Source organism: Anarhichas minor, unplaced genomic scaffold, assembly GCF_050575085.1.
Source record: "Anarhichas minor isolate MPS153535 unplaced genomic scaffold, ASM5057508v1 ptg000025l, whole genome shotgun sequence".
Lineage (NCBI taxonomy): Eukaryota > Metazoa > Chordata > Actinopteri > Perciformes > Anarhichadidae > Anarhichas > Anarhichas minor.
The window spans coordinates 1,519,969-1,547,542 of record NW_027466471.1 but is presented as its reverse complement, the minus strand read 5'-3'; the positions used below and the strand labels follow the sequence as shown (position 1 = coordinate 1,547,542).

Genomic DNA, 27,574 nt, shown 5'->3' with positions numbered 1-27,574 from the left:
GATTTGGAGGCGCTAACTCTCATCCCCGCCGCTTCACACTCAGCTGCAAACCGCCCCAGTGAATGCTGGAGGTCACGATCCGAGGAGGCTAACAGGACCACATCATCTGCAAACAGCAGAGAGGCGATCCCGAGACCCCCGAACCTGACGTTCTCCACCCCCCGGCTGCGCCTAGATATCCTGTCCATGAAAGTCACGAACAGGACCGGAGACAAAGGGCAGCCCTGGCGGAGGCCAACACCCACCGGGAACGTGTCTGACTTAATGCCGAGAATGCGGACCCAGCTCCTACTGCAGTCGTACACAGACCGGATCGCCCGTTGTAATGGGTCCGGCACCCCATACTCCCGCAGCACCCCCCACAAGAACCCCCGAGGGACCCGGTCGAAAGCCTTCTCCAAGTCTACAAAGCACATGTAGACTGGTTGGGCAAACTCCCAGAACCCCTCCAGTAGTCTTGCAAGGGTAAAGAGCTGGTCCACTGTTCCACGGCCAGGACGGAATCCGCATTGCTCCTCTTGAATCTGAGGTTCGACAAACGGTCAGAGCCTCCTTTCCAGCACCCTGGCATAAGCCTTCCCCGGGAGGCTGAGTAGTGTGATACCCCGGTAATTCGAGCACACTCTCCGGTCCCCCTTTTTGAAAATGGGAACCACCACCCCGGTCTGCCAGTCCATGGGCACTGATCCCGACCCCCATGCAACATTGAAGAGGCGTGTCAGCCAGGACAGCCCAACTATGTCCAGTGCTTTCAGCATCTCAGGGCGGATCTCATCCACTCCTGGCGCCTTGCCACCGAGGAGCTTTTTGACTACCTCAGCGGCCTCTGCCAGGGATATGGGTGAGCCTCCCCATAGATCTTCAGGCGCTGCCTCCTCTGCAGAGGACATGTTGGTCGGGTTTAGGAGTTCCTCAAAGTGCTCTTTCCACCGCCCGACGATGTCCCCTGTCCGGGTCAGCAGTTCCCCCCCCCTGCTGAGAACAGCCTGGGGTAAGCCCTGCTTTCCCTTCCTGAGCCGTCGGATGGTTTGCCAGAACCTCCTTGAGGCCAACCGAAAGTCCTTCTCCATGGCCTCCCCGAACTCCTCCCATGCCCGAGTTTTAGCATTCGCGACCACCGCAGCTGCAGCCCTTCTGGCCTGCCGGTACCTGTCAGCTGCTTCGGGAGACCCCTGGGCCAACCAGGCCTTGAAGGTCTCCTTCTTCAGCTTGACGGCTTCCCTCACCTCCGGTGTCCACCACCGGGTTCTCGGGTTGCCGCCACGACAGGCACCGATGACCTTCCGGCCACAGCTCCTAGCAGCCGCGTCCACAATAGAGGCTTTGAACATGGTCCATTCGGATTCCATGTCCCCAACCTCCCTCGGGATGTGTGAGAAGTTCTTCCGGAGGTGGGAGTTAAAGACCTCCCGGACAGGGTCTTCCGCCAGACGTTCCCAGTTCACCCTCACTACACGTTTGGGCTTGCCGGGTCTTTCCAACCGGTTCCCCTGCCATCTGATCCAACTCACCAGGTGGTGATCAGTTGACAGCTCTGCTCCTCTCTTCACCAGAGTGTCCAAGACATACGGCCGCAAATCAAATGATACGATTACAAAGTCGATCATTGATCTCTGGCCTAAGGTGTTCTGGTACCAGGTACACTTATGAGCCACCTTATGTTCGAACATGGTGTTCGTTATGGCCAAACCATGGCACGCACAGAAGTCCAATAACAAAACACCATTCGGTTCAGATCGGGCAAGCCGTTCCTCCCAATCACCCCCGCCAGGTTTCTCCGTCATTGCCCACGTGAGCGTTGAAGTCCCCCAGGAGAACTATGGAGTCGGTAGGCGGCGCCCTTTCCAGGACCCCTCCCACCGACTCCAAGAAGCCGGATACTCTGAACTGCTGCTTGGTGCATAAGCACAAACCCCGCAACCCGTAGGCGCATGGAGGCGACCCTCTCGTTCTCCGGGGAGAACTCCAACACAGCGGCGCTCAACCGGGGGCTCGTGAGTATCCCCACTCCCGCCCGGCGCCTCTCACCCTGGGCAACTCCGGAAAAGGACAAAGTCCAACCCCTCTCCAGCAGCTTGGTTCCAGAGCCAGCGTTGTGTGTGGAGTGAGTCCAACTATATCTTGCTGGTACCGCTCCACCTCCTGCACCAGCTCTGGCTCTTTCCCCGCTAGCGAGGTGACGTTCCACGTCCCTAGAGCTAGTCTATGCTGCCGGCGATCGGCTCGCCCAGGCCTCCCGCCTGACCCGCCGCCCGGTCTGCATTGCACCCGACCCCGATGCTTATCCCTGCGGGTGGTGGGTCCACAGGGTGTATTTATGTAGTCTTGGGTGTCAATTTTATCTTGGATTTTACTAGAGCTGCTGCGATTAGTCGGCGTAATCGATTACGTTTTTTAAATATAAAAAGAAAAAATAAATTCTCATCTCGTATTGCCGTTGTTGTCAGGTGGAGCTCTAGGTGTTGAGGCTTATTCTACACTGACCGGCCGTGCCAGTGTGTGTGTGTGTGTGTGGGTACATTATGCCATAAAAATAACATCTAACGTTTGAATAAATACGATCAATAGAATTAAAAGTTTGAACTTAACCCTCTGAGACCCGCGGGATTGGCCAGCCATGTCATGCTACCTTGTCGGGAAGGGGCTAATGCTACCAAAGTTAGGCTAAATTTTGGCGAGGTAAAACCGGCATGCCAATTTTCTGAGGGGACATCTCACCTCAACTTAATGAAAGTGACTGAAAAAGTGTTCTATGGGTACTTACCAGTCTCCCCTTTTCGGACATGCCCACTTTATGCTAGTCCCTTGCAGTTGGGGGCAAAAACCATGCAGTATATAAGTAGTATAAGTTGTTTTCACTTATTCTAAAAATTGTGTATTTGAATATGTATGCACACTGGGGTCCCTAAACAGTGTTGGAATTGTATGAATTGTGTTTGACTGGAAAGCTGAGACTCTTGTGGATCCATTGAGCTCAATAGTATTCATGTGTGATGATGTTGGTCCCTATAGCAGCCTTTTCACACAGGGAGACCATTTTTTGAAACTTAACGTCACAGTATAAAATGACCTGTTGTGACCTCTAGGATAATCACAGCCTCATGAAACTCTACAACCACAGAAATAAAGACCTATCTCATTCAGAGGATGTATGGCATTCCTATGTATATTAACAATAAGGTGTGTGTGTGTGTGTGCGTGTGTGTGTGTGTGTGTGTGTGTGTGTGTGTGTGTGTGTGTGTGCCCGCACCTTGAGAATGATGTCTCCCTCCTGCAGGTTCCCGTCCTTGGCAGCCAGGCCTGTGCTGGTCATCTGTTTGATGAAGATCTGACTGCCCAGACGTAGACCGTACTCTACAAAACACATACAGCACACCACAGTTACTGCAAAGCCCCACTGTGCTTCTGAGAAGTACATACAATACTGGCAAAAGGAAAATAGTAGTTACTGAATGTAACTTCAGTTCTATGATTACGAGGAGAGGAAGAGGGAGAGAGACGGCGCTTGGACACAGGCGAGACATGTGATCTGAGACCAGATTATCAAAGCTCATGAAAATACAGACATTTCAGACACCAGAAGTATTTAACGACCTGCTGATGTGCATTCAACCCACGTTCATACAGGTCAGCCTGTATGAACGCTGTTTGTCACTGTTAGTAGAGAACTCAGTCCGCATTGTAGTTCATACACTTCACTGATCAACCAGAGAATTGTAGGGCAACATTGAGACTTGCATTTTTACTGAAAATCAGTTCCAAATATCAGCTATCGGTGTTCTTGATTATTAATAATCAGTATCATCAGCCTTGAAAAAAACATATCAGTCCATCCTTAAACTGTACCACATTTCATGGCAATCCATCCAAAGGTTAAGATATTTCACCCTGAAGCACAAATGTCAACCTGCTGCTGGCACTGGAGGAAAACCAGATCACCAGAGTCATTAGTAGTTATCCTTACTGAGCCATTAAAGTCTATATAAATATCATGGCAATCCACGCAATAGTTGCTCAGATATTTGAAAACTGGACCAAAGTGGTTGAACAGCAGACCGCCCAACAATTACGTCCATGAAGCGACGCTGCTTACTTGGCTAAAAACCTGAAACATCCCCACAAAATACATTATAATGAAACTACCAAGACAACACAAACTACCACAGAACCCCTGCCACCAAGCAGCCAAATCTATAACAAAAGCCCTATACCGACCATCACCATCCCATACCAGCTAACTGGAGCAGCTGGACAAAGCTAGAGATCCAATCGACACAGTGGAAACCAAGGAAAAGATGAACCCCCTCTGCTGTTATTTCTCAAATATTACAGTGCCTGCTCTATACCGTTGTTTACTGGTCATTTCCTACTCTGGGGGACAAGAAGAACCAAAATACCAACCCTGCAATAAGTCTCATGTTAGTCAAGCTGTGTTTAAACGGGTGTCAATACGATTACATAGTGATTTCAGAGGCTGCAGTTAATGCTGGACTACATCAGAGAGGCATTTATAATACTTTGTTAAATACTTTTTATCTAAAAAAAAAAAGGTAGCAGACAAATTAAAAAACAAATCAGAATTATGACTGTTGTATTTCTGTGGGCGTCAAGAGAAAAGAGAATGAAATAAAAGCTTTGATCATCTCAAGTGAGGGGTTTTACCTTCGGTGGGTCTGTTCTTCACCAGCAGGACGTTGACCGGTTTCTCCAGCGGCTCCAGCTCTCTGGAGGGTTCTGGGGATGGAGGGTTGTCGTTGAGCTGGTCCCTGCTCTTATACCTCCCTCCTTTTCCTCCTCCTCCTCCTTCTCCTCGCTCGTACTTCTCCTCCGTGCGGTTGCTTTCCCCGGGGCTGCGGCCTCGGCTGTGGTACCGCTGGCGGTCGGCGCTGGTGTCCAGGGCTCGCCCCCGGCTGCCATCCCTCTTGGCTCGGTCGGGGCTGGGCGAGGTCCTCTCCTGGCTCCTCCCCCGGCTCCTCCCTCTCTGGTTTGAGTCCCGCCCTCCCCTGTAGTCGGGGTCCAGGTATGCTTTGCTGTTCGAGGTCTGGTCCCGGTACCAGCCGTTGTCGTTGTCGGCATCGTAGTAGAAGTTGGAGGGGGTGTATATCCGACTGTCTCCGTCCGGGGAGGGGGGCATTGAGTGGACCTTGCGAGGTCTCTTCACCGTCTGACAGAGAAGAATAAAAATAACGAAAACAAAATGAATATGACATGTGCTTCTAAAGACCTGACAGATGAGCTCAAGTACTCCTTCACTGACACCTCCCGCCATTCTCCAAATGTGTACATTTACACACACTATGGCAGCTGCATTACTTTGGTTGGGTAGTTTTAGATTTAGATCAGTTAAAGTCATAGAAAACTTCCATATCTTTATGTAGGTATACATGTGACGTTTTGCAAAGAACCTTGGATGTCACTGACATTTTTTTATTTGTTATGCTTTTCTCGCAGCAGTCCAGACGGCAGGATTTTACGGGCGTTAAAATCAGATACGATACAAATCAAAGACGGCCGTGGAAACAACAAACCCCTTATGAAGTAGGCTTCTATGACAACACAGAAACATGGCGCACGGTGTAAATACATGGTCACAAGCACAAATGCAGGCGTTGAATATTCACACTGAAAGTTCACCACAGTGGAATGAATTTGTTTCGCCAACCAAACCAATTATTCCGTGGCCTCTTCTCTCACATGGAAGGGAAGAGGCACATATTTTGCCATTTTTGACCGTGTCTTTAAAAGTTAACTGAGGAATGTCAGACATAAACTAGAAGTTTCCGCAACTGGAAACACCAGAGGTGGGACCAAGTCATTGCTTTGCAAGTCCCAAGTCAAGGCTGACAAGTCAAGACTGACAAGTCCAAAGTCAAGTCCCAAGTCCCAGTACTTTTTAAATACCATATACTTAATCATCTTTGCGCTTGAGGGAAGGTATCAAGTATTTTCAGGTCAAAAGGATCAAGTCCAAGTCATAGGTGTTAAAGATTAAGCTGAGTTGCAAGTCTTTTTTGATTTCGTCAAGCGAGTCTAAGGTCATCAAATTTGTGACTCAAGTCTGACTCTGGTTTAGGTCATGTGACTCGAGTCCACACATCCGGAAAACACTACAGAGCAGCTTCACCAAGTACAAACCAACAAGAAGAGAGAATGAAAGAGTTTGTGGACCTTGAGTAGAGATTAGTGTGAGTCAAACATGACATTAGCTAGTTATAGTCTTCATCAAAAAAACAGAACAGAAACAACATTATAGTTATTATATTTGTGTTATTATATTTGTGTGACACAGACAGACTTTAGTCATTAAATGACCTATTTGTTCAATAAGGCAGAAAAACAACAACTCTAAAAGAAACCCAAGCTTCAAACTAAATGTCTTCTGTGTCTCAGACAGCAGTGAGAGTAAAGATACAGCTGGATGTCGTGAAAGCAGGGATTCAAAGCAGCAAATCAGATTCCCTCGACATGTCAGGCTTTTATATTTAGCTGTACGGAGCGGTGAGATTAGTCCAGCGTACACACGGGAGCAAAACTGCTGCTGCTTTTAGAGCTGCAGCAGCATGAGAGGCAGCCAGGCTGAAACCCTGAGAGAAGCACTGATGCAGGAGACTTAAAACCACACAAACACGCTATCTGTTCCTGTAGACGTAAAGTGCTACTATACAGAAAACAGTGAGTGGCACTGCTCTGCACTCTGTTCCTCCTCACTTGAGCTGGCTCGCCATGAAACATCTGAAACGTGCCGTCTTACCCGACATTTTCAAGCTCCATTAATTGCAAATCCCATCAGGACCTCTTTAACCCTTTAACACTGAGAGGAGAGTTCACACTGACTTTCAAGGGGAAACTGCTGGCTCTAGCAAAACCAGGAGGCAACCTCCGGTTCTGCTGAATGAAGCCAATGCAGAAGAGTCTTAAAAAACCTGCATTCTCTCTACTGTCCAGCAGGGGGCAACTCCTCTGGTTGTATAGAAGTCTATGAGAAAATGACTACTTCTCTCTTGATTTATTACCTCAGTAAACATTGTAAACATGTGTTTATGGTCTCAATCTCTAGTTTCAAGTCTTCTTCAATACAGCATGATGTTCATTTAGTAAATGATGGTCCATTTAGAGTCAAACAGACCATAAAGCAGGGGAAACAAAAGAACTGTACTGTTGTGTAGTAACTCCAGAATCGGATAACCAAGTATCTAACAAATGGTCTATTTGGCAAAAAAAAAAACATGGCAACGACCGTAATTCAAGGTGGCGACGGCGAAATCGAAGTCAGCATGTGCGCCTCAGCCAACAAACCGTGTTCTTTATTTCCCTCTCTCACACACACTCACATCTGTTAAGTGCCACAGCACTGCAAGTACAGCTGTGATGAGTGTCAGTCCACTGCACTCTTTTGGCCTCTCTCTCTCTCTCACTAACACAGCTCCCTCCATCACTCTGTGGAGTGTTTGCAGAGCTGCAGCTGGACTCAGCGATCTGCCTCAGATCTTTCAGCTGCTCGGTCGACACCGAGTAAGGGTCGGTTTATGCTCGATCAGAAAAGCTGTGGTTCTTACGAGGTGTTGTTCAACAACCCCGGAATTAAAGGAGTTTATAGCTTTTTTTATACATCCATGTTGTTAGGTGGAGTGAGAAGCTGTCCGTCAGAGAGCGGGTGGAGACGCGATCGTTGAAATATGGAGGCGACAGAGCACGTTTTTGGAAGACATTGGTAGAGGTCTTGGTGTTCATATGAAAAGCAGAAGGGTTCATGGGTTCACAGCTAAGCTCAGGATCCCAACATTCTTGTGAAAGTTAGCAAAATGATTGAATGTTCTGGAATGCTTCACTTCCTGCCATATGGCAAGAAATGTATTAAAAAAACATTTAGAGAAAAGGGGATTATCTTTCCAACGAGAACTCTGTATTTGCTGATGGCTTTTCGAACTATGAGTCCATTTTAGTCACGGTTCAGGTGACTATTTTTAGTTAATTTTTTTTATTTAATCAAGCTGCAACCTCCAGTTCTGAGAAATGAAGCCAACGCAAAGTGAAAACGTTCCTTGAATGGTCAATTTGAGGCTCGCTCCAAAAGCGAGTCAATTCTCATAGACAAATGCCCAACTTTTCCAAAAACTGTTTTTGTTGCAAAATAACTCTGGATTCTGCTATGAGGGCATTTGACATTTTTTAGGACCTAATGGCTTAATACATATGGGCATTTCATGTCGTTCATTCATCTCAAAAGACATTATCCATTTAGTTATGGACGTCTCTTTTCCAATGTAAGTCTATGGGGAAAAGTCATTTTGGGAGCCATGGCATCACGTGCCCCAAAATTGTAATTCCACCGTTTGGTCTTCAAAGCCTGGCGCCCATCCTTGGGGGCGCAGTCTAAATATGGTCCCTTCTGGCTCCAAAGAACCAAGATGGCGATGACCAAAATGCCAAACTTGAGGCTTCTAAACGGCAAACCACAAACAAATGGGCGACGTCACGGTGACAACATCCACTTTTATACACAGTCTCTGGTTTTATCCAAATTCTGCAAACACAGGAACACAGGATCCACTAAAGTTCCACATGTCTCAGGTGGTGGGTGAGAAAACCAGAGGTCATCATTCTAAGACAGCGAACAACCTCGACTACACACACGTTTTTTCATCGTATGTGAGCTGTTATGTCATCAATCTTAACTCAGGAAAGAAAGACACTGTGTGGTTCATACTCACTATTTTAGCCACTTTACCACATTTACGGAGCGACTGCACAGCAAAGGAATGAGGCACATTGTCCATGGGGATGGAGTTGACCTGAATGACACGATCATTCTCACTGGACAAAAAACAAAAAAGACACACAAGAAATTAAGATATTGTGAGAACAAAATAACAATCATAACGTAGACGTTAAAACAAAAAACACAGCTTCGTACAAATTAGTTGTAATTCCACTAAACTTGATTGCAGAAAATAATTATTTTCCCTTGATTGATAGCCATTTGTTTTGTTATTTTTAGCCAGACATTTTGCAGAGCTGTGCTATGTAGCTAAGTCAGCTGCATGCTGGATAGAAATGCAGAGTTGATCAGCGTGTTGAGTGTGACTAGTAGTGACTCGTAGTGGAGGTGAGATTGTGGATTCGACAATAAAACCAGTACACAGCGGTGGGGTTGCAAAATTCCAGGAATATTGAAGGAGCAAACTTTCCATGGGAATTAACAGGAATTTATGGGACAAAGCAGATACAAAATGGAAATATATTTTGATTATTTGCTCAGATGGAAACAGACGTTTTGTCACGTCATAAGCAGACATAATTCATAAATTTAAAAAATGAATCAATTAATTTGTGAAGACACTTTGAAAATCTGAGCCGACAATGTGAGCTGGATGCAAACTGAAGGGTTTAAAGTGAACTAAATTATAAAATAAATGCTTTTAACTGACATGTAAGCTCAGAGAGCACAGTAGTGTTGGCTGACAAAAACAAGGCATAAGACCTAGAATTGCTGTTTTGTGTGCATCTTCCCTCCAAATACGTTCAGTATGAAAATGTATGAAATTGTGCAAAATTCCCACAAATTCCTGATCTTAACTACCCTCACAGGCCACTCAGTCCACTGAGGGGTTTACTAGACTTACTAGAGGTATCCATCTGCTGGTCCTCCCTGCAGCACGTCGGACACGATGATTGACGTCTCGCCGCTGTCCACGTTGGGGTTGTCGCGCCCACCTGACACCGCGATGCCGAAACCCATCTTAGAGTCCTGCAGAAAAGAAGGAATCCATCAGTGAAGACAGTACAGTCGGACAGAACGTGACTCACAACAACACCGAGGCAAACACGGAGATGCTGACTGCAAAATATACTGCATCCGATGTCAACCCTGTCAACTCCCAAGTCCCGCACCTCTATGGAAACAGCACAGTAATGGCTTGATGTAGAGATAACTCAAACATGTCTTTTGTGCAGTATAACACAGTTATCATGCCATACATCTGGAGGCTCCACATGCTATATATATATATATATATTGAGCTATTCACATTTTAACAACCTCTACTTACAGCCTCTCCTCAATGCACGGTGTTCAGCAGCCTACAGTTCAGTCGAAGATTCAAAGAATTGTTGTTACCTGTCACCTGGTCTCAGCCGAGTCAATCACGGCTCCCTAGCTGTGCTGAGGAGCTCAGAATGTAATGTTTTTTACAGGATCTGGTTAAAGCAAACGGTAAATTTGGGGCGAGATTTTAAATAAGGCGTGTAGAATAAAAGGTTTTATTTATGATATATCACAGCTTAGATTGCGTTTTCTGTAGGAAGCGTTCCTCACACATGACGTGGTCAAGGACCGTCGGAAAGATGGAAATCTGACAATACTGATGGTTTTTTACAGCTTCTGGCTCAGATAGACGGTGTAGTTTTGGCGATGGTTTAAAGAAAACACGCTTTTTCATCCCACCGGCACCTTCTCATTAAAGAAGAACACACCTGCTTGAAGTCATTGACCAGACGACGACAGACACAAGGAAAACGTCCATCGTCAGATGTTGGGGGGATTGATGAATGCAGAATGTTTGTCCCTGAATGCTTCAGCTCGATGAGCAGATGTATGGATGTCAACACTGTTTTAACAGCACAGTTAAGTGAAGGAACTCACCCGCTGCAGATTGACTGTGTACTGCTCCCAGACCATCTCTTCCATCCCTGAGCCCTGTGGGGGACACAGACAGATAGCAGGGTTAGCTAATTGCAGCGACACAATTCATTCAGCCGCACAATTAATTAAACAAGTCTTGGAAAAATATAATCATCCAACAATGCTTTTTGAGCCTCTACACGACTCGCGTTTAGATTCACGGAGGGCTGAGCACATGCAAGTGGGAAGGAGGCTAACACACACATCAGAGGCAAAGGGTGTGTGTGTGAACTGAGCTGACCTCTGTGAAAGAACAGTATCATGTCAATAACAGCCGCCTGTGTGTTGTCCTGTCCGTCTCACTGCCTGGTGTATGATTGTAATTGGACAACAGACATCTGCCCTCATCTATTTCCAGCTCAATGCTCTCTCTCTCCCCCTCTCTCTCTCTCTCTCTCTCTCTCACACACACACACACCAAACCAGGGATATGTGCTTAACTTCAGCCGCTTCAGCAAGACAATCTTCAAAAAGGAACACCACTTTTATGATATTTGATGCGTAAACACAAATGTCGGGCTATAAATAGGGATGGATACTGTTAAGATTTTATCGACACTCTTATCGGTTCTTTTTGATTATTGTGTGAGGAAAAACAAGACAATTCATTGCTTTATTATTCTTGTATGTATAAAAATAGTTTCTTGAGCAGCAATACTTTCATGTATTAGCCTGTTCTTCTGATCAAACTCAGCATGGCATCACTAACGTTACCTGCAGTGGACGAGGATGGACGGCTGCTCCACAAACGGTAGAAAAGTGATCATTTCTGCAGATTGACGTTGTGCTTGTTGGCTAAGCTAAGCTAATGGCGGACAATTTGGCGTAATGAGACACGTTAAAGCTCTAAAATTCACTAGATTTTACATCGCATAACAAAATTCCTACTTAAGCTCGTGTGAACCACAGACCTCGTTTGAGCCATCTAACCAAAAACCCATTCAAAAATCCACTCGACTTGGACACGTGGGAACTGGAAGTGCAGAAATGCTGACTCATTTCCTGGTTTTAGAACTCATTCCTGCAGCTGTCTACGACTGCGTTTACATGAGGATCATCACGGTTTATGCTCATATTCAGAATATGATGTTCACGTGAGCGCGGAGGAATCGGGTTATTCATATCCCGTACACATGATAAATACTAGAAGACCAGCTACTGACTCAGTGCTCAACAACCGGCATAAGGTGTATACATGCAAAAGTATCCCGGTTTCTGGGAAACGATATGTGGTGTTTACATGTGCAAACACATAAACAAGATACTTAAAAAACCCGATCTCAAATATTATTCACGTAAACACTCAATGAGAGAGATTAGAAGAGGACGGATGGGAGAACTGAGAGGAAGAGGATGTGATGATGAGATGTTTTATTTGTTTCCCGTCAGTCTGCCTCCTCTAGTTCCACGTAGACTGATTCCCTTTCTGTGTTGCTGTGAATGCTTCATCATAATCAGACAGGCGGTAAGGGAGCGCCAGATGGCTGTGCAGAAAAGAATAAAGCAACATATCAAAAATGAAATAGCCTATTTTTAGACTGCGGCCTGTACCGGTGATGTAATTTGTTTTAGAATAAATTATATTCAGAGTGTTTGTGAGAGTTCAAAGTGCGCGTGAATTTCGGCGGGTGAGAAAACGTTTTTAAAAAATCCCCGTGTTAAGTTTAATGAAATCTTAAGTAAAGAGGTAAAAATGATGTTGATTGTAAAAAGAAATGTTATTTGGAGCGTGTAGTCAAATGTTGTCAAAGGGCAATTCTATTTAAATGTATTTCATTGGCATTTCCGGTACTGGTATCAGAACAACTCTGTTTACGATGGCTAGTGCCGGGCCTGTTCGGAGCCCCTTCAGAGTGGGCCGGACACTTGACGCGCTGCAGGGGAGTAAAGAAGAGTTTGGTTGTACCGTCTAGTTTATCCACAATCCAGCAGCAAGAGTGAAACAACAGTCATAGAGCTGCGGGGCTGTGAAGGCACCGCCGTGGGAAAAACATGCTCAGGTCAGCAGATTTCTGAAGATTATGATTTTATACATCACGGGACATTGCTCCTATTTATTCAGAAAAGGCTTTCACAAATCAGACTGCAACAGTGTACAGTATAGACAGCTGCTTCTTTTCAGTTCCAGTATCTGTGTGAGCCACCTCACTACATCATTATTATAAAAACCAAACAGAAGTCCTGCTGCAGCGCATTACAAGTGTGCTGTAATCAAACAAAGTAAAGGTGTTCACACTGCAGCTCTTAGTCCACACAGCGCCTTCTGAGGAGGAGAGAAAAAAACTAACATGCTGCACAAACAAAGATGAGTTGAATCTCACTCAGTTGTCCCACCAGACACACCCTTACAGTCAAGATGGTGGCGACGACAAAGACAGGGATTTATTCATCTCGCATCGTGCCTAACTTTAGTGGATCTTAAGATATCGGGTATGGAATTAATCTGCAGATGACCCGGTTGAAAATGAGACCAAACGTTTCTATGGTTGTCAGTATTTTTTGTGGCCAGCAACAGACATGTTGATCACTTACGGCTGGTTAAGAGGATTGAGGAGTCAGCAGTCAATGACGATATGAAACGGTCAATAAAACAGGATTTTCTAAAATTGTGAATCACCGCAACCATGAGAGGTCCTTGAACATACGGTCATAAATGAGCACAAGAGATATCAGGCTGATGGGTTCAGTAATATGACAGATTAGCCGTGGACAGACAGAGAGATACACAAGCTCATGCACACACACTCAGCCAAACACATGATCACCCCGGCCCCAGGCTATTATGCCTGGGGGTGATAGTCACTATTGAAAAATAAATCACTTTAACGATGTGACAATGCTGTCACTACTCTGTTAAAGGTGCCTAGTTTCAACTCCAGAGATCTCTGTGATTAACGGTTTGCCTCCACACAGCTCTCAACATGGAGACGGCTAGATGTTCCGGTGACCCAGCCCTCTAGCACGACCTTTGCCCCCGTTATAACCGCTACAGCCACTAGAGGGCTTCGTCACCTGAGCGTAAACCACTGACGGCGCCATGGGTGTGCTTCTATGCCAAGATCTCGGTCATCTCTTTATCACCTCGTTGGAATGTGCAGCATGAAACTCAACATCTATCAGTGTGTGTGTGTGTGGGTGTGTGTGTGTGTGTGTGTCACTGACATTTTACACAGACACACAGCTCTCCCTCTCTGCTGTTAAAGCCCACGTTATTAAATGCTACCGAAGAATGTCAGACTGACATTCAACGATATTGCAATTGCGGTATTAACAGAGAATGATCATTTTTACATCATTCTCATTTTCATTGAAACACATATTCAAATGATAATGGTGTGATTTTGGTAGGGGGTCTGTAGAATGTGGACATCTCTACAGCACCACACTATTTCATCTAAAATGGTATTTTGACACAATTCAACTTTAAAAAGGGACAGTTCACCCCAAAATATAATTTAAAATACATATTTTCTTTCTTACCTGTCGTGCTATTTATCATTGTAGATTGTTTTGGTGGGAGTTGCCCAGTGTTCATCGTAGAGGCGTCTGATTTCTCAACAATATAACGGGACTACATGTCACTCGGCTTGTGTTGCTCAAAGCACCAAAAAAAAAAAACTCTCTTTCCAGAAATCCTGACCCGGTTACTCAAGATAATCCACGGACCTAGTTGTGAGCAGTTACATGTGGGAACTACGGCTGAGAGAAAATAGTTCCTACATGAAACTGGCTGATTATCGTAGAGTTGTATTATATTGGAGAGAAGGCGGACATCTCTACGGCACTACAACACTAGACAACTCACATCCAAACAATCTGGGATGATAAACAGCACTACAGGTGAGAGGGAAAATGGGTCTTTTTTAAACATTTTAATCAATTGTACGGCCGTACAGACAATCTAAAACAACTGTGTCCGGTACAATATCTACACACACACACACATCCTTCACGCAACCGTAAAATAAACGACAGTACAACATGGACCGATACAAAAAGCTGGAGGACATGAGGGTCCAAACTGATCCAACATTATTTGATGCAGTTTTTTGGCCATAAATGCTGCACAATCAGTGCTTTTTAATTAAATACATGTCAATCGCCATTCCTGGATATTTATGGTCGAGTCTTTCAACTGATTTGCCCTGAAGCAGTAAATACATATTCACACAAAGCATCAATGGCTGTAGGCATCACAACTCTGTATGAAGGACAACATGCGTGTCTAAACCTCCGACGCTGCCTTCTGCAAAGTGAAGTCAAAGAGAAGGGTTTTTAAAGATCTTAATAGTTCCAGTTCCATATTCCAGCCTGTAAATCCACCATGTGAAAAACCTCTATGTCTGTTTCCATTTAATATGAAAACATCTTTAAAAGCAGCGGACGGCCGGAGAATATTACACACCCCAAACTACCACCTATCCATCCATCCATCCATCCATCCATCCATGTCCCACCAATCTGAGCAGACAGGAGTTCCCAGCAGGTGCGTAGAAGACCACCAGGCTGCCCTTCAGCAGTTCCGTGTCCAACCCCCTCAGCTGGATCCCGGTCCCCCCACTGCCGCCGCCGACTCCCCCTTCCCCGTGGCCGTCCGAGGCCGCGATCGCGCCCTTCTCGGCCGGCCTGCACCGGTGCCAGCTGGGGTAGCCGGCGCAGCAGCTGGTCGGCAGCCACTCCAGACTCATGGCCGGCGCAGAGAAGCCCCCCTCCTCCTCCTCAGTGCCTCACCGCCTTGGGTGCCCCTGCCCCGTCAAACCCACAGCCCTGACTAGCGCGGTCCTGCTCCGTCATGCTCGGTGTGGGCAATTTAGACTCGCAACAGCCGGCTAAAAGTCGACGTACCACGGGAGCAACTGCTTAACCTCCCTGCCTCTGTGTCCTACCTCCAATCTGGATAAGCCTGAGCGGCGGCGGATTAGCCCACGTAGCCCTGGGAGGGAGGAGAGACTAAAAATAACAGCAGACTCACAGCGTCTCCTCCTCCTCCTCCACCTCCTGCTGCTGCTGCTCCCGTCCCACGGAGAGTCCTCAGCGCTCGCACCGCGCGCCTCCACTTCCTGCGCAGGCCGGATGACATGGCCAGGTAGGACCGGGGGGGCAGACGGAGAGATGGAGCACTCCGCCTGTCCTCCCTCCTCCCTCTGTCTGTCACTCTGCTCACTATCCTGCTGCTTTTTCCTCTGCCTCTCTCCCTGCCTCTCTCCCTCTCTCTCTCTCTCACACACTTACTCAAACACGCTCACATTTGTTTCAGCACATTTGTGAGGACTGTGTCGCGACTACATTCACTCCCCAAAGAACCAAAGTCAGCATTTAGTTACCAATTTCTTCTTAATGTGTGTTATCACTGGGTCTTATTCAAGCTTGTTTATGTAGTTTTCTCTTAAATTTCGGTCTCAAATACCTAAAAATTAATGAAAATGAAAATTCTGATTGAAGAAATGTGCACATAAGGTTTCTTACTATGGGAAAATATTTATGGATCAGTCATTTTTGAGAAAACAGCCTTTACAGATATGTTTTGTAAAATGACAGACATTTTGAAGACACTACAGGTGAACAGGGTAAAAGATGAACTAATAGATATCACCATTAAAGGTGTAGTGTGTAGTGTCTGGCAGCATCTAGTGGTGAGGTTGCAGATTGCCACCAACTGAAACTTCCCCTGTGTGCCAAACGTGTGGGAGAACTACAGTGGCCAATGCGAAAAATGCAAATAGCTGTATCTAAATCCAGTGTTTGGTTTGTTCGCTGTGGTCTACTGTAAAAAAAAAAAAAATGGCGGCCGGCTCCATGCCGATATAAACGGCTCACTCTAAGCTAACGAAAACCCAACGGTTCTTATTTTCAGGTGATTTTACACCGAAGAAAACATACTTAATTACATTAAATTTTATTTCTGGCAATATATCCCCCTAAATGCTTACACACTATTTCTAAAAAAGAAAAAATTGTATAACAAGTTTTCTGAAATGTTATGTTTAAATATGCAAATGAGGCATTATCTAATGGTAACTTTTGCCGACTTTAGGAGAAATCTACAGATGCAAATAAAATAAAACACCTAAATGTGTATTTTGGATTCTTTCCACTTGTCTGAAAGATGACATGTTATGGAAGCTAAATAGCCCAAAAAATTGTGCATGAAAACTGTATTTTGCCCTAAGTGTCTCACCTTTAATTGTATGCGCATTCCAGTTCACAATTGAATAGAAGGGCAGTAAACCTCAACAATCATCACATCAAACTGGGCCAGATGAGCAGTTGGACTGATGGATAAGGTTCTGAGGGGAGGCCACAGACACATTCCACAGCAGTGGGTAGACTGTAAATGGTAAATGGACTGTAGCGCTTTTCTAGTCTTCCGAACACTCAAAGAGCTTTAACACTACATGTCATCATTCACCCGTTAACATCCATTCATACACTGATGACAGGGGCTACCATGCAAGATGGCACCTGCCCACCAGGACTAACTAACATTCATAAAACATTCACACACCGTAGGCACAGCTGTGGGAGCAACTTGGGGTTAAGTGTTGGACACATGGACTAGCGGAGACAGGGATCGAACCGCCGATCCTCTGAATGAAGGACAACACTGCTCTACTACTGAGCCACAGTCGCCCGACACGGGTGGCAGCGGGTCACTTCATTGTTTGCCCGCCACTATAAAAACACAAGGGGTGAGCACAACAAACATGTCGGAGTAAATCCATCAGCCACCATCCACTGGAGCGAGTCAACCAGCCAGAAACACGTGACCCACTCTACACTACCTGCTCAGCACAGTCAACGCTGAAAGAGTCAAAATTGGACTCAGAGTCATCAGGTGGATGGAGCTTTAGATGTATGCTAATGTTGCTTTGTGACACATTCACCACAACAACTTTATAAAGTAAGAATACATCCCTATTACGTGAACAGCTTGTCCTGTTGCAACAAAGTGGCTGAAAAATCGAATTGCCTAAAGCCGGCAATAACCGAATATTTTTGGCCACCTGTTTTCAGCAGAAAAAAAGGACCGAACACATCAACTCATCACCTTTTAAATTCATCTGGTGAACTTTTTATCAAAGAGCTGCTTATTCAATAATCCAGCAGTTACCGAGCAACATCATCATTCCAACTGGTGAATGTAAGTCCAAACTTCGCTCTTCTTTTAGCTCTGTTTTTGGTCTCCACCACCTCCTGAGGGAAACATCGGTGTGTTTCAGCTGCTAAATGCTGCAGTACGTTCACCAGCTCGTCGCTCACTGCGTCTGTCTGAGCTGAGCAGGGAGTGAACCGTGGCTTCTCTCTATGAGAGCAAACCGGAACAGTATGAGTCACTATAAAAAGGTCACATCGTCATGCGATACCTTGTTATTAAAGTATCTATTAGAGTTTGTTTAAAGAACTCAATGAGCAATATCTGCTGATAGCAACAGTTTGGTTGTATCAGCTGGTACATACTGTACATACAGACTAACTTCTTTCACCACCGTCCCGCAACGGTCTAAAAAAACATTTCAACCGTCCCAAAGCTGGTGTAAAGCAGCCAAAAATTCTGAATGTTATCTTTTTACTTTGGTTTTTTTATGCAAGTAACCAGTGTAAATGACAATGACACACTTAATTCAAATGATTAGAAAATAAATTATTGTATTATTTAAATTTCTGCTTCCAATTAAAAAATCTTGCCGTTAGTTTTATGTATGAAGCACCTTAGAGCTACTTTCGGGAAGTTAAACATCTAATATCCATCCAATCGGTCCGTCTGAGGACACATAAAGGGCGAGAAGCCATTTGTACTGCCTTATATGTTTCAAACTATTTAGTCCATAGGTCTTTGGTATAATGTTATCAGGTTAAGGTCAGAAAGGTTGCTAATTTGTTGTTAAAGATTTCAGTTAAACTAATTATTCTAAGTTACTGTTACATGTTGATTTGGAGTCTGAACCACCTTTAGTTCAGGACGCCCCGTAGGAGAGTGCTGCCAATATGTGGTGCATTCCTTTCCTCCGGTTTCTCTGGGTTGATAAGAGAGCCAGGCTCAGAATAGTTTCTTTTCATTTTGGCAAGTTCAGTTTGCTTTGTGACTTCATTTTTCCTTCGGGTCAGTTCGTCGGTTATTTTGGCCAGGGCTCTCCCTGATGAGTTCTTGATGCTTCCATATTTGGCCAGAAAAACAACTCCTCAGATTGTGAGCTTTGTGTTACTTAGATGTGTGGTGAAATTGTTGCTCTCTGGTTGACAAACTGTAATGAAGACACGGTTTCTAAATAACAACCAACATATCTTTGACTTTTCTGTACTGACATCTGTTGTTATCGATCATATATATAAACCAATATTAATGCATCTGTGATTAGGCCGCTAAAAAAGCGTAGACGCGTTTTTTTGCCATTATTGAGAAAAAGACAATATACGTGCTCAGTAGTGGTACGTTCCTGTAGCATGATTGGTAAGAGGCGACGGGGCTTCTGTGTGCTGTAGTCAACTAAATGGCTGGAAAAATGTGGAAGGGACTGAACATTCAGTGTGGCAGCCGTATGCTGTTTAGCCGGCGTAAGGTAATTAGCCTGCTGGACTCAGATCAGATCAGCTGTGATGTACAGCGGAGTGACGCAGAGCTGGTGGCTAACGCGAGGTGATGAATCATAGCAGTGCACGAGCAACCAGCTCTGCGGACTCATTCTGAGGCTTTTTAAAGATATAAGACACACAACTTCATTAATTACCTCCACACACCCCACATTTATCAAAGATGGAGACCTCAACGACGGCATCATGCGGCCTGGAAACCGCCGATGCATGTGCGCTCTCGTTTTTAATGCTGTTCATATTGCCATTCATAGTACACTTAGTCCATGTATCACTGAATAATCAAGCTATTATGTAACCTGAACAAATGCTATGGTAGCTAAATAGATTTTGTTATAAAAAATGTGCAGTTTTTGCTTTTTGGGGGGGGTTTATCTTACCTACAGTGCTACGGCAGGTTTGTTCATGTTCACGTGATTCATGCAGCAAAATGATAACCAGTGTTGGGCAGTAACACATAACTGTGTTATTATTATTATTATTATTATTATTATTATAGGTAATGAAAAGGGATTGTAACTTCCATAACAGTAATTATATGTATTATATATAATAAAAAGAAAACACTGCTGCGTTAAGGTGGAGATGCACCAAACCCGTTGATGGATCCTATTCATCTATGGAGAGCCGGAGGCTGGGCGTTGCATGATGGATAACACACGGCGAGTTGACTGACCATTCGCCTAACTCTGCATAATCACGACTCGGCCGCAACTTTATGCAGACGAAGTCCGTCCATCGCGAGGCTGCAGGCTCACGGAAAAGTAATTAATAATGTTGTTACTGCATGGCTTATTTTAAACTACTGTTCAGCTGTAAAATGAGAAAGTTCGTCACTCGGCCGCCACGTTGAAAAAGGTCGAGCCAGAACTAAGCCTTGTCCACCATGCCAGTGTGACCCGGGGTGCAAAAACAGCATGCATTGCCCAACACTGATGATGACATACAAACCACTAAGTGCTTAACGTGTCATAAGCTGGAAAAAATACCCGGGTGGCTCTACACTGATCCTTTAAAAAGGATGACACATGATGGCGGTCTCTGAATAATTCATACATGAAAAGTGCACACTAAGACTTACAGTGATTTGGCATCTGAGACGTACCCTCGTCATGGATTTGGGCACAGCGAGAAATCGTCACACGCTAATGGCGGCACACACGTGCGCGCCATCAACGCAACAGTCGCTCGGTGCACTTAATCTTGCTATGTAGGAAGGCAGGAGATGCGTGTGCATGGAAATATAGAGAGCTGTAGACTCCCTTCTGTCAAGTGTAATAAGCTCGAGTCACTCAGAGCTACCCGAGCTTCCTACATTTGTTCTATTACGGTTCATTCTGATTATGCTCTGTACAATATTCTGCCCTTTACTGTTTTTTTTGTTGTCTCAGTACCTGTACTCTGTACAGTGATAATTTAATCTAATAATATGATATAATCTTCAATACAAAGTTTATTCCTGTGTCCTTCATTGTGGTAGTGCAACTGAAATGGAAGACGCTTGTTTTCAACTATTTTGTTGAAGCAGTTTTTGCATGTAGAAATCAAACTTAAAGATATGTCGCTGACATTTAAAGTGTGGAGAAGGCCCTGGGCTGAATTATCCTCCCGATGAATACTCCCAACATGCTGCGTTTAATGATCATAAAAAGTCAAGTGAGTCGTGCAGAATGCCGAATAAATTTACATTTGAAATGAAGCCGCGGAGTCACGATTCTCGAGCGGTATGATAAGTGTGATGTGGTTTGACTGAATTATGGCTGAGGATTTACATGTTCCACACAAACTGCATCAGTCAAGTTTAAAGGGCTCGATAACAACATGTTAGACTCCACTGTCAAAGCCAATGTTCATTATACGGAATTCAGAGCACATCTACTGCCTCCACTATAGTGCTGTAGCAATTGTCCATAAATGGCGTTTGAATATTCGTTCTTAAAACCCCCATAAGTTCAAGCTATTCAAATGTCTATTTTTTTTTTAATTGTCCATGGCACCAAGTTTGACCCTTTGTCCGACGCTCTTTTTCTATTTATTCTTGTCGCTCGCTTTAAGTCTGATTAGTGAAGTGAAAACGAGGAGTTGTTTAGTGTGATACCTCCTCAGTTCACCACGAAAAACTAAATCAGGTGGCAGCTGGCGGAAAGGAGATCGTCTGAGAGTTTTCTACTATCTGTAGGCTAAATTGTACGTCATTTGCAGTAAATATCACAATATAAAACGGGTATTTTCCGTTTAAAAAGAATAACCGTAGGAAGAGTGCTACTCACCCATCTGTTAAGTGGTCGCGTCTACAGTCTGATGATCAGCACGTGGTTTGTTTACGTGACGCAACTCTCTCTCGTTGCTGTTGTTGTCGAATTGTTCTTCTTTCAGCTTGACCTAACGTTACGTTTCATTCTCAATTAATGAACGTGACATTGTAATGCGGTGCACATGACTCTTGTCATGGTGATGGCTGAGCTGGCGGCTAGCAGCTAACGGTGCTACAGCCAACGGTACGAGAAGCTAACGGTGCTGACAGCGCTAACAGTGCAAACACCAACAATAGCGCTGTCAAAACTAAGCCAACGGTGTTAACCTGGGGGGGTTTATAATAACTGGTCACAATAGTATTTGTGCACTATAATGTGTGCATAATGTGACGTCACAGGGCAGTACAGCAGCAGCGCTAAGAGTCTACTGGTGTCCTGTATAATTAACTGGAGCGTGTAGCTACTGAAATAGCTTTAATGTGATGAGCTGGTAATTAAGTGTCGGTGAGGACCTGGAGTGTTAACTACGTGTTCACACATGGATTCCACGCCTCGACGCATGGTGTTTAAATAACTCACAGTGGAAGTCACTCTCCTGTCACACGCTCTTAACACCATGAATGAAGTGGATATATATCGGCAGTGATTCTATGATGCAATAAATGCAATTTCCGTTGAGGGAAAAGTTCTACAGAAAGTCTTAAAATTGATTTCTACAAATCAAATGAGAGCCGTTTGTCTCGTCTTTGTGCTCTCTGGTCGCCATTATCCATGGATCGGGGCTCCACCTGCTGCCATGGCCACTGCTACTATCATTAATATCACACACATTTCTATTATTACTACTGCTATTATTAGCATTCTATTAAATCCACTGCTGCTGCTATTATCGATCCTATTTTTATTTTCAATATAGCTTGTATGCTACCATTGTTGTTGGTGTGCATCTCTCTCTCTCTTTAATCAATAATATAAAATAGCCGACTCTAGAGATGCACCCAACAAACTTTTGAAGTCCTGATACCGATACCTGGGCTTTGTGTATCTGCCATAGACTGTATATAAGAAGTGACAGTCACCATGACGTCACCCGTTGGTTTGTGGACTGCCGTTTTGAAGCCTCGAGTTAAGAAATTTAGCCATCACCATCTTGGATTTTTTCCAACGGTGAACAGGAAGTGACCATGTTTGGCCTGCGGAGCAGTGACGTAGAGACGCCATATACGCCTCAGGTATACGGCGGTAGCCCTGCAAAGCATCCCCTGCTTTATGGTCTGTTTGACTCTAAATGGACCATAATGTACTAAATGAACATCATGCTGTATTGAAGAAGACTTGAAACTAGAGATTGAGACCATAAACTCATGTTTACAATGTTTACTGAGGTAATAAATCAAGAGAGAAGCAGAGTCATTTTCTCATTGACTTCTATACAATCTGACTTATTTTTGTAACCGGAGGAGTCGCCCTCTGCTGGCCATTAAAGAGAATACAAGTTGAAGGAACTTCAGCATTGGGCTTTGCTTAACAGAACCGGTGGTTGACATTACCGGACACCAATTCAATACCAGTACCAGTATCTAATTAATAAACTGTATGCCTCTCTGTGTGAAAGTGACTGGGATCATTCTTTTATGTTTTTATTAGTGCTGGTCAAGTTAACGCGTTAATTTCGCGTTAACGCATTCATTCATCAACGCCGACAATTATTTTATCGCGCGTTAACGCATTTTTAAAATTTATTATAATTTTTATTTATTTCTTTAATTGAAAGACAAGAGACAATACATATACATAACAACAAGAGGATGACAAGAACTGTTGCTCTCCCTGGAGACTACTGGACATCGCTGCGGTAAAGTCAGCAGACACTCAGATCTCCGTGGTCAACTCAGCAGACACTTACATGTGAGTGCACCTATATGCTGAAATTCACAGTAAACGCATTTAAACGGCACAGATCGGGAGCGAGCGAAGGACTTTGAAAGTTAGCGGAAAGATTAACGCGAGACAACATCCGGTTTCTTCAGACGAACATCTGGTTTTCAGAATAAGATGCCAACAAAGTATGAATTATATTCACATTAAGTATAAAACATGCTAACTGCATCTCGTGAACCAAATGTTATTGCTCTTTTGTTCATATAGCAGTACTTTTAAAATAAAAGTGCGCAATACACTACTTTTGAATTCGTTATTGAACTTTGCCATAACAATGCGATTAATCGCAAAAAATCCATGCGATTAATCGCGATTAAATATTTTAATCGTTGCCCAGCACTAGTTTTTATTTTTATAAACATCAGGCTCGACTTCAACATTGATTTATAAAACAAAATGGAACAAATTAGTAGATAAATATAAATATAGTCAATTGTTATTTATTATTAAAATAATAAAGCGTGGAACAGCAATTTGGTAAAAAAATCGAAATTTGTTGTACTTGATTAAGTTGGTTGTGTCATATTTTACAGTGCCGCTGCCACCTCTCCAAATATCAGCTTTGTGAGCGAGAAATACCTCCAAACGGCTGACGTGTTCGTCGTTAGCTCCCTCATCCAGCGGTCAACCGGCGCTCTACTGACGCATGACGTAGTATGCGTAGAATCAAGACGTAAATATAGAACTGAAGTGAAAAGATTGGCCCCATTGTCACCGCTACCCGATCCAGCTATATGACAGCATCGGCCCGGTATCAGTATTGGATCGGTGCATCTCTAGCCGACACAAACAAACAAAAAACGCTTGCTAATGAAAGCTTTAGCTGCTTCCAGCTTCTCCACTTCACCGGAAGCTGAATCCCTTTGGGTCCTGGGAACGGCTTCTGGACACTCCTCATTAGTTTGGACATTTATAGAATAAAGGATTTAATGACCACTGTGTTAATGTACTCTTTAAAGTCAACTGTTCAATGAAATGAATGGCTTTGTTCTGTTCTTCATATTCCTCCACCTGGGGGACTCTGGATTGGGCGGCTCAATCCTCCAACGTTGGCTGTTGAACTGGATCTGGACATTTTGACTTTGTCTCTCCCTGGTTCTGTAACAAGCTGAGAGCAACTCCTGAAATTGTTTTTAACCTCATTTCTTATTGAAACACTTTTCCTCCCCTTGTTGTAGTAAATATTTCAGGCATTATCTTTCCATTATGAATAAAGAACACGGTTCCTCTGGGAGACGCAGAGACGAGGCTAATGGGATGGGGGAAAAAAAAAAAAACTATGCTCGGGCGGACGAGGGCGACTGCATCTCAACGTGTCTACAAACAGCGGTGGACCTGGGAGAGGACAAGAGGACATTACTACTGAACTGGAAACATTTATCCCACAGCAGAGACTAAAATACACTAGATTTAAAATGAGCGTGCTTCAGTTCCGTCTGCAGCATAAATCGGAGAAGATGGTTTCACTCATATACGTTACAGTAGTTTGAAATGCTACAGAAATGCATCATATTCTTTAAGGTCTATTTCGCCATTCTCCATCCATCCACCAGATGCCCTCAGACTTTCCCACCGGTCTCAGTCACCTGACTTCTACATCCACCTGAAACGTGGAACCTGAGCCTTTATCTGTTCCTGCCTGTCTGTACACCTATTCAGACTCGTTTCCCTACGCCGGTGAGCTTTGTATCGTTTATCTACAACAAGGAACTTTCATTTTTAGGTGGACTTTGGCGGCCCCTGCAGACAACAGCGGTAGTGTTTCCGAGCACCAGAGTCCCTTTAGAAAACCTCCCATTTTACTGCAGCAGGTGTCTGACAGTCTGAAGGAGTTTCTGGTGAAGCCGGATGATGTCATCTAATTTTGTGGGAAATCTGACCTGGCGGCATCGATGACAAGAATAACTATATATATATCCTCTCTCTGATGGTCTCGTTTACTTACGTAGGTCATATAGAGACATCAGTATTAAATTGAGTTTCATAACCAGTTAAAGGTTCCTCATTATAACTTTGAAACTTTTTGATTGTTTAAAGTGTAGCGCAGCTATCGACTTTTAGTCCTGTTACACACCAGAACAATCCCAGGACTGATTCATCATAATTCTTCCTTTTAAAGACTTCCTATCAGGAGCAGTTTGGAGAGTGCACCGTCTGACCCACAATGTGCAGAGGCGGAGGAGGAAGAGGGAAGACTTTCATTAAAACGGAAGTTTAATCTTCAAAGAGGAGTGGAGAGGCTGAGGAGCCCAGGGGATTCCCCTTCACAAGCCTGTGACCTTTCCAGAGAAGGACGAGTCAGAGACGGCTGCTGGAGGAATCAGATAGAGGAGATGGCTCTCTGGATCAGACCGGGAACGTTTAAGTGTCGAGCAACTCCCAATTAGGAATAAGGCTGAAGTTCATTTATGTAATTATTTCCCAGAGGTTTTTCAAAAAGGAACAAACATCACAGTTTAGATATGGTGTTCCCACTGAACTCATAATCTGCACATGCATTCAGCCAATCACGCGCCACCTGCCTCTGTTAAAGACATGCTGGTGCCCCCTAGAGGCTGTAGTGTTCACTGCTGCCACAATATGAACGTACAGAAACCGTAGACTGCACATGAGAAGTGGACGGACTCCTCGTGACGTCCCCCGTTGGTTTGTGAACCACCGTTTTGAAGCCTCAAGGCTTCACCTTGGATCCATCTTGGATTTTGAAAGTCGCCATCTTGGTTTTTCTGCAACCAGTGAACGGAAGTGACATTGTTTGGAATGCAGAGATGCGACGTAGAGACGCCCTATACGACTGGTATGAACCTGTCAATCACAAGGTAGCCCCGCCCTAAAACATACTCCTCTTTATGGTCTGTTTGACTCTAAATGGACCATAATTTACTCAATGAACATCATGCTGTATTGAAGAAGACTTGAAACTAGAGATTGAGACCATAAACTCCTGTTCACAATGTTTACTGAGGTAATAAATCAAGAGAAGTAGAGTCATTTTCTCATAGACTTCTATACAACCAGAGGAGTCGCCCCCTGCTGGACATTAGAGAGAATGCAGCTTTAAGGCTGCATTCTGCTGCCGGCTGTGTAGTAGAACATCCTGCTATTAGTGTGGTATTATGGGTATTGGAACGCATAAATTCGGATTATTTACTATTCTTAGAGACTTTAACAAAAGTAAAGTTTTGTTCGGTGAAGCTTTTATGTTACATTTTCATTATTAAGCTGACTTTTAACTACATGCATCTTAATTACTGTAAGTTGACTAAAAATCGCAACCATATTTGTAGTTTGGGCAACCAAAAGTCAATTCCAGGTTGCTTGTTTAAAAGTTATTGTTGAGCCCTGCACATCCTCATTACGGCCATAAAAAGGCCGACATCAATCCATCTATTGACCGGCTTCAACACGGTTTCACTCTGCACAGCCTGAGTGTGTGTGTGTGTGTGGTATGCTAATATGCCGTTCTATAAACAGGGAGTAGGTCAGGATACACACATATCTAATGAGGCGTGGGAGCTTTGAAGTTGAAATGCGGCTGCGAGCAGCTCTGAGAACAATGAATCCCCCTCTGACATTAAAGCAGAGGCGCTGTGCTGGAAAAAAACATAAAAAATAAATACCTAACTTTAAAAGAGGGAATATTTCACTGCCCACAGTTTGAACTCTGTCTAAATGTGCACGGACTGAGCGGGCTCTGAACCTCCCGTTGAGGCTGAGCCAGCCTGACAGCTGATGGAGCAAAGCCTGATGTGCAGGGAGCGGGTCGTTCTGGCTGCAGTAATAAAAGGTGAGGGTCAAGGTCGTCCCTGCGAGGCTTCCCCTTTGAAATACGGAAAGCTCCATTACAAATGCTGTGCTGGTTGAGCTTTTATCTGGAAAACAAATCACTAGCAAGGTCCATAACGTGCCCGTTCAGTAGATGACACACAAACACGGAGTCACGTGCTCAAGGTCACGGGAACCGGTTCCATCCGGCCGGCAGGAAACGCACGAGTGCCGGGTCAGTTCAAACACGACGGGACCCGGGAGCACTGAGGCCGACACATCACACACAAAGTATCGAGTACTCTCGCAGCTTTGTCCTGCGACAGTACAAACACGCATGGAT

The 27,574-nt window shown here is 44.4% G+C and overlaps 1 protein-coding gene across 1 annotated transcript in view; it reads right to left on the bottom strand.

Annotated features, from left to right (window-relative positions):
- Window positions 1–27,574, bottom strand: part of tjp2b (tight junction protein 2b (zona occludens 2)) — a 108,435-nt gene that overhangs the window by 33,128 nt on the left and 47,733 nt on the right. The window contains exons 3-7 of the mRNA XM_076099518.1: window positions 10,643–10,696; window positions 9,624–9,748; window positions 8,712–8,814; window positions 4,663–5,164; window positions 3,251–3,354 (exon numbers count right to left, since the gene is read on the bottom strand). Of these exons, the coding sequence (XP_075955633.1) occupies window positions 3,251–3,354; window positions 4,663–5,164; window positions 8,712–8,814; window positions 9,624–9,748; window positions 10,643–10,696 (888 nt within the window). The remainder of the gene's footprint in view (window positions 1–3,250; window positions 3,355–4,662; window positions 5,165–8,711; window positions 8,815–9,623; window positions 9,749–10,642; window positions 10,697–27,574) is intronic.